Source organism: Bremia lactucae, linkage group LG10, assembly GCF_004359215.1.
Source record: "Bremia lactucae strain SF5 linkage group LG10, whole genome shotgun sequence".
Classification (NCBI taxonomy): Eukaryota; Oomycota; class Peronosporomycetes; order Peronosporales; family Peronosporaceae; genus Bremia; species Bremia lactucae.
This window is the reverse complement of record NC_090619.1, coordinates 1939718-1947978: the sequence shown is the minus strand read 5'-3', so window position 1 is coordinate 1947978 and position 8261 is coordinate 1939718. Positions and strand designations below refer to the sequence as shown.

The following is an 8261-nucleotide window of genomic DNA, read 5'->3' as shown; positions in this document are numbered from 1 at the left end:
AATTAAGTGGTCATAGCGACCACTCCATTCAATGACGTTCAGAGTGATTGTCATTTAAGGGAGGAATGATGTAACGGGGTGTATCGTCACATGAAATTGACACTTAAAAGTTGTTAATTAATATATTATTTAAAAGGTAGATAATATTTGGAGAAAATTACTTTATATAGTAATATTCAGAATTCTTATCCATAAATAGGTATAGACCATTATGTCTATTTATTCCGCAGACTAATCAGCTGTAGAGCTAATCAAAGAGAGTTACAGATAAGATAAAGATAAGAATTCAATTACATGTTTATTATTGGATTATAATTAAGTTAGCATTTACAAGACAGAAAGAGAGACACTTAATTATATTAATACAGTCTTCATGTAACCCTCTTTAAGCTAGTTACCTTAAAGAGAAGTCTTCCTCTGCAGGTACTAGTGTACGTGAAATAACGTAAGGCACCACTCGCAACTAAAGCAGTGCGAAGTCGACTTGTACTGAAGCAGTAAAAGTTGTAGTTCCCCGTTTCAACGACCGTAAATGGTCCAATAAAACGCGGGCGCAATTTTGTTCGAAGACCGCGGAAACCAAGTTGGTAGGTAATTTTTTAGCGCTTAGTAAAACTTGGTCTCCGACCATATAAAAATTAATACAGCCTTTGCCTTTGGCATCTGCTTGTTCTTTTTGTTTGTCTTGGCTATCAGCCATCGTATCCCTTATATGTCTTAAGACACTAAATTGCGTCGCGTGAAACTCGCTTACTTGTTTCCGAACGGTAACAGGGCTGATATCAGCAAGCCTATCGGTGAATTCTTCCCCACCAAGCCCTAAATCACGCAGTGGTATCGTTAATGGAACGCGTGGGTTGGTAAAACCGTCAGCATAGAACGGAGTATAGCCTGTAGAGGCATGTACAGCGTTATTTAATGTAAACTCCACCACTGGGAGCATTGAGCTCCAGCGCTTTGGTGTCTGAGCACACCCGCTGCGTAAAACGTCTTCAATGACGAAATTGACACGTTCAGTTTGACCATCGGTCTGCGGATGGTCCGCAGTGGACATATCCAATCTGGTGCCAAGCACTCGGAAAATTGATTTCCAAAATTTACCCGTGAAACGGGGGTCCCGATCAGAGACAATTGCCACTGACTGTTGACCGTAAATATTTTTTTATTAAAAAAAACAAATTATTAATAAGCATTAATAAAAAACAGAATAAATAATTTGAAAAAGGTTGGTAAAAATTCTGCATCAATACCATGTTGTCGAAACACGCGATCAATACACAGCTTGGCTGTACCTTCACCATCAATGGAATCCGGCATGGCCGCTAAGTGAGCCATTTGCTCAATCGGTTAAGAAAGACCACTATGCCGGAGTTACCGGCTGAATCTTTCGTTAGACCGAAAACAAAATCCATACTAATGGACTCCCAACAACCTATTGGGACGGGAAGGCTCGCCAGTGGCGCAGCAGCATGTGCCGAGGGTTTAATTCGTTGGGAAAATTCGCATGTGCAAACATAGGTGCTGACCCATTTATAAGGTTTGGGCCACCAATAAATCTGGCTTACAGAGCCGTAGGTCTTTTCTCTACCGAGATGACCACCAAGGACAGTATTTGGTGCCTCATAGAAAATTCGGTACTTCTAATCCTCATCATGAGGAACAACGACACGCGGAGGGTCCGTGATGCCCGTGAAGCAACAGGTCGTTATCGATAGAAAATCGATGTAACCTTGCACGCAAACGAGCCGGCAATTTGATACCTGAATCAGAGTTCTTCAAAGCTCGTAGCAGAGCTACACACTATTCATCCTTGGCGTAAGCCGAACGGATTAATTCAGGAATAGGCGACAAGATACTCGTTAAATGAGAAAGCTTATAATTAATCCGGCCTGCGTGATAACGCATTGGCCAAAGCATTCTGCTTGCCGGGCTTATAATTCACCTCGAAGTTGTATTCCGCGAAAAAGGATAGCCATCAGGCCATTCTCTGAGAGATGGGGCGACTTAGTCGCCGTGCGTAATGACGCGTGATCTGTATATATCACAAACGGCTTAGAGCCGAGCAGATGAACTCTGAATTTGACGAAAGCATACTTCATAGCAAGTAACTCGTTATCATGAACTGGGTAGTCATTTTCCGCAGCTTTAAGCTGTCTAGACCTGAATGCAATAACACGTTCATGCCCATCAACATTTGTTTGTAACAGAGCACTGCCAATGGAAAAATCTGATGCGTCACAGACGACACTGAAAGGCATATTTGGGTTTGGCAGTGCCAAAATCGGGGTATGGATATGACTATCCTTAATTGCGGACACCTTTAAATATAGAATTTTGTCTGAAGCGTAAATCTCTTCTCCCTACAACGGTGGCTTTATTCAAATTATGCTACTCACTTCGAACGAGTCAGTAAAATGTCGGAAAAAGCTGCAAATCAGAGAGCATAAATAAATTTATAGCCACTCGTCATATTGAAGCTGAGATGCGATCAAGTTTTTTTTTTTAAGGGAAAAGTACCAAAATACCCCTGACATATGCAGAAAGACGGAAATACCCCCGTACTTTTATAAATGACCAAAATGCCCCTGGCTATAGCCCATATATATACACGGAAAACCGTTGCGCACAGTATAATCACATCACTTTACCTCACCGCCGCGCCCCTACTTCAATTCTACTCCGCGCCAACTATGGCGGATCATCAGCTTACCGCTGAAACGGAGTTTGTAAATGGGGAAAGCTGCCGCGAAGCAGTCAAAGCGACTGCCATCGCTGAACGGTTCGAGCTCGCGGTGATCAAAAGTGACAAACGACGCTTCACAGTGGCTTGCGTGCAAGAAGGCTGCTCCTGGAGGCTGCACGCTGCAAAACTTGCTGACGCACCAACGTTCACCATCAGGACTCTGCGAGACGAACACTCTTGTCAAGGTGTGACTCACCTTTGCCACCAAACAGACATCAATTTCTTGGGTTGCGAGCGAAATCGAGGCCCGGTTGCGTGACAACACCCGGAGAGGCATCTGGAATGAGTAGTTTGGCATTCCGTCTTGTCCCAAAAAGGGTTCTCAGTTGCTTCAGAAGGAGACCGTTGATAAGCTCGTGGGTTGTAGAAGCAGAAAGGACGGCCTTCCAGTAGCCTTGGCGGTCTTTACAGCGAGCGTAGTAGCCGCGTTCCGGCTCGCAGGCAGTATGACGTTGTGCTTAAAAAAACACAGCGGGAGACTGAATAGTTGTCCTTTTTTCAAACGAGAAAGACTCGTTAAAGTGATGTGATTATGCTGTGCGCAACGGTTTTTCGTGTGTGTATATATAGGCTATAGCCAGGGGCATTTTGGTCATTTATAAAAGCACAGGGGTATTTTGGTACTTTTCCCTTTTTTAAACGGTCTTGTTTAAAATTCAGAACAGATGCATTTCAACAACTTGTTTTTTTTCACAACTATTTGGTCGACAGAATGGGCACAGCGTGGGAAGCGCAAGACCGGTCCCACCTCGGCATCGTTCGTGCCGACAACCACGTGGACGCTGCTATTGCCATCGCATTGCTCTTTAGCGTAGTAGGGCTGCCACCGCTAATCGGTATTCGCACAATGTATACCAACTGCTGGCTCGTGTTTACTACGTTTGCGCATTTACTCGCATCTGAGGCGGCGTTGGGAATGGCCACGTCTATGGGCATCACCATCATGGTAGGGTGGTATTCATTGCGCATTTTTGACCGCTATGCCTTCACTGCCATTCTAAATGGCTGGATCGGAGTCTGGGCCAGCTCGCCGTTGCTCGGTGTCGCAGCCCGGATCGGAGACTTCGTACTTCACCTAATTGTGCCCATACTGCTAGTCACGTGTTATCTCCCGCTAGTTCGCATATGGATGAGCGTGCCAGCACTAATGTAGGAGTTTGATGGCAACGAAATAGCCCATTTGGTACTTATTACTCGAAATGGTCTTCTTTCTGTAATAGATCGTCCCGATTGTGGAGCCACTTTGTCGTTGGCGGGGGGTTGTTTCCGAAAGCTGATCATATCTATCGCTTCTCCCCTCCACGCTCGCAGCACTTTTGGAATGCAGCGTTCAAGATGGAGCTAATGCTTAACCTGCTCGTGCCACTCTTTTGCGTCCTAGCTCACCAGGTAGTAAAGTAGAACCTAGTCTGCTCAGTTTATTCGGCATCCTTGTCGTGCTTTTAACCTGAGTCGACGCACACACAAGTAACTGTTTTCTAAATTCATACGTGTTCACGCTATCTGTTGTCTCGTATCGATGCTAGCGATCCTTCTGGGTCTATGTCGCTACGGCGATCGCAGGAGCAATTCTACTTTGCCTTCAGCTAATCCGATCGCTTTCACTACCTAAATTGCGTCGGAATGCCAAACACATTATGCTGCGATTGTTATCCAGTGGCGGCATTCGGCCTCATTTGGCAGGTGTTTTCGTTCAAGTTTGCTAAGGGGGGTTGCTGATCAAGACGCGGTGCTGTTCTGTGTAGGATTTCGTGGTGCGAGATGACTCGTTTTGGCTCGATTGGATGAGTGAAGGCCTCGTGGCGATTGGCGAGTCTTATGTCGGGTGTCTCTGGGCTACCAACGCTTCTCGAACGCTTGATGACGTGGTCGCTAGATTGCTCACCATTCCTATGGAAGGTCGGCAAGAAATGTACCGGTCTTGGAGCGCACGGTTTGTTGCACTTGCAGCAAGGATGTTTAAGTACTCTCCATCGTCCATGGGGCTTGTCGTTGGTGCAGTTTCGGAGCAATTTGATCTCTGTCCCGAGTTTCGACGAGCTTATATGGATCGATACCTTCATCAAGGCTTTGGTGTCTGGACGCCAGGGACTACCACCATCGATGTGGCCCAGGCTAACAAGCTTGCAGAGTTGGACCATCAGCTAGCTATCCAGGTCAGTGCGTCGATTAATAATCATTACTGTAGAGGGAGTTCATTTTTTGTTGTTCTATTGTAGAGTGGCCATACCATCTTAGACATTAGCATCGGATCGTGGGGAGGTGTGGGCTGTCATCTCGCTCAAAAACACTCCAATGTCGTCATTGTGTCAATTCTTTCGTCGATTCAAGAGCTTGCACGCGCAAAAAAGTTTGCTCACGAGTTAAAAGTCGTTAATCGAATCGAATTTGTGCTGGCTGAGACGCCGCAGAAACTGCTGACACTCTTGAGCGGCTTTTGTGCATCGAGATTTAATCGTATTACACTCTGTGGTGTCCTAGAGACTACGCCTGAATCACAGCAATCTCGATTGTTGCGAACGTTGAAACGCATTCAGAAGCCAAACGGCCTCACGCTGCTAGAATTTAGCGCCTGTACGGCCACCCATATGGCTACCCACGCCTGGACCAATAAATACGTGCACGGAGCGTATCCTTGCTATGCCATTACATTGCCGATGCTGCGTCAACTAGCTCGTGCAACAGGCTTTACATTACGCCACACGCTCGGGTACTCGGACAACTACGAACGCACATTCCTTGAGTGGAACCGTCGATTCCAAGCGCAATACGCGACAGTGGAGGCAGTCGATCACGCCACTATTAAAAATTCACCCATGCCATCTCTTCCGGAGTCTTTTAAGCGTACGTGGGAATTTTACTTGCTGCACTCTGCTGCGTGCTATCGGTCTGGCGCCCTTCAGGTCTTTCAGATTAGAATGAATTAGTTCTAAATTAGACATTCTGTAAATTCTGGTGTTTGGAATTAATTGAATTAGGTTAAAAAAGCACGCAGTATAATGACCAAAGACGTCGCGGGTGACGCGTGGGAAGAGCATGTGGATGAGGCTTCCGGATTGGTGTACTATCACAATGTCCACACTAATGAGTCAACGTGGGAAAATCCTGTGGGATTGAAGCCTTTTGATACAGAGGATGCAGCCTCGAAGTGGCGCAAGTTTGTTGATGAGGATTCAGGCATGCCTTATTACTACGATGAAGTGAACGGCATTAGCCGATGGGACAAGCCTAAGAACTTTGACTTGAAAGAAAAGTCTGAGATGCAGCACGATACAGACAAAAGTTTTGAGGAAGATGCGGTGAAGCAACAGGAAGATGAGCTTAGTCACGAGACTGAGGCGCCGGAACAGGACTCGAAAGAGGAGAAGGAACAGGAAGATAACGAGTCTACGAATAGTACGGCTGGTAGCTTTGATAAATTTACAGGGCAAGACGCAGATACTTTTGATGAATCTCCACAGTGGGTGAAGGTCGTGGACATTGCGAGCCAGAAACCTTACTACTACAACGCAAGCACGGGAAAGACACAATGGGAAGTCCCTGACAACTTCAAGGAAAATGCAAAAGCTCTTATTGCTCCGCAAATTTCCGTTGAATATCAAGCTTACTTAAATAAGTTGCGCACGGAACGCCTGGTCCGTGTGACACAGCACGTACTCGACCCTTCGGGCAATCTCTTTAAGCTGAATGCCCTTTTAAATGACATAGATAAGAAAAATCCTTCTGTACATTCGAGTGCAAAGATGGCTGAGCCACATACCAACCAAGCGGAGTGGCAGCAGCATATTGATGCGCAGACGCAGCGATACTACTTTCATAACGTTGTCACGGGTGTCACGCAGTGGACTAAACCGGATGCACCGATTGTCTCGGGGGTACTTGTGTTGAGTTAACATGGCTACATGGTACAAAATGTGATTACACTAATTGTGATGCTTGCAGTTAGCAGACTGGTTACCTCCTGAGATTTTGGAGTCAAACTCGATTGGCGTCGATACAAAGATTGTCTCGGGTGTGAATTATATCGCACAGGCAAAGTTTAATCGGCTGACAGGGAAGTACGAACAACTTGGTGGGGATGAATACTGGCAACATGCAGGTATCGCATCAGATCGTGCAGGTCGACAAATGAGTCACTTTTTCGACGTTGACGACTTAGAAAAAAATCGCGAGGAAGCTCGGCGTCGAAAGGAAAAATTAAAGCGCAGTAACATTGACTGGAAAAAAGTATCAGCAGAGAAGAAGGCGAAGAAACTGAAGCAAAGAAACGAGTGGCTTTTTAATGATTGAAATAAATTAGGTCACTGCTATATGAAACGCCCCCCGACTTATAGCTAACTTAAACGCATAAAAATATAGATTTATCCTGTCTTTAATCTGAGAGCCCGATTTCATCTACAAGCTATGGCACTCGAACCATTACCTTCATAGACAATCGAGCCGGAAACGGAGCTGCTTCTCTTCGCCCGACGGCAACGTGTGTCAACAATCTCATGACGCCACCTGTGCGGAAAAAGCCGCGTTTTATCGCGAAACGCACGTCGAATTACTATACTCCGTCGTCTACAGTCTCTAGCTCTGATATGCCGAAGTGCCGTACTTGATTGCGGAGGAATTTCCATCGTACCGGGACTGGACTCGAAATACTCAAGCATCATGACCGAGTTGTCCCCGAGTTCATCAAAGTACGCCGTGCATTCCCGTCAAAGAGTTCAACGATAAAATTACTCGGCTGATGGATTGTAAACAGCACGGTTGTCCCGTACAGACAATCGATTGGACGCCATGCATGAAATTTAACGCCGACCCTCCGTCTAAGCCACTCATTAGTTCAACTATGAACAAAATACTTGGATTCGCGACGACTTCCACGTCAATCGTCAGGCGCTTCTTCTGTTCAACCGAGAAACTCCCGACCAACATGCCCGACATGGGAAGGAATGCGGACGAAGAGGAGAAATACACCACACAACGGCAAGAAAGAGGTTGGAAATATTCAATAGAACGGCAGATAACGCTTCCCTTTATCCTTTTTGCAACCCACATATTTTTTCATGGAGCACCAAGAGCTTCCATTGTAATCCATCAGTAACTGCTTCACTAGAGAACAGTGGAGTGGGTGCCGGTAAAGGTGGCGTTGCTTAGCACCGCGCTATAGAGAAGAGTCGAAGAAAGTGAGCTTCTGGAGAGCAGGGATGAGCGTTTCGAGGGTACATTTACTTTATGGGTAAAATACCCTTTTATCCTATTTTAGAATAGTTAATTACTTAAATCCCATTTATTACGGGTAACAAATATGGTCGCCGACAGATATAAATCTGGCGGCCGAAATCTATTTTAAATTAGCTAGGATAAGGGATTAGATTAAATAATTAAATAAAGTGCAGTTCCCCTATTGATCTTAAAGCGTCAAGTGCCTTCCTAAGGATTGCGCATTGATCTGTAAGAGACAGAAGCCTTTCTGAGGTATATCCTCTTGGGCACTAGTTGCCATTTGCTTCAACGTACCCCTGAATCC

The 8261-nt window shown here is 45.6% G+C and overlaps 1 protein-coding gene across 1 annotated transcript; it reads left to right on the top strand.

Annotated features, from left to right (window-relative positions):
* The first annotated feature begins 3517 nt into the window (after positions 1-3517).
* On the top strand, positions 3518-7448 carry CCR75_005906 (uncharacterized protein). Its single transcript, XM_067963980.1, has 4 exons — positions 3518-3892; positions 3964-4899; positions 4963-6618; positions 6686-7448. Exons 3-4 carry the CDS (start codon positions 5743-5745, stop codon positions 7031-7033), a joined length of 1224 nt encoding a protein of 407 aa, XP_067814683.1. The 5' UTR covers positions 3518-3892; positions 3964-4899; positions 4963-5742; the 3' UTR covers positions 7034-7448.
* Positions 7449-8261: the final 813 nt, after the last annotated feature.

Coding starts and splice junctions, on each gene's coding strand:
- CCR75_005906 (XM_067963980.1), top strand. CDS start 5,743: ATGACCAAAGACGTCGCGGGTGACGCGTGGGAAGAGCATGTGGATGAG. Junction 6,619..6,685: donor ATGCACCGATTGTCTCGGGG/GTACTTGTGTTG, acceptor TGATGCTTGCAG/TTAGCAGACTGGTTACCTCC.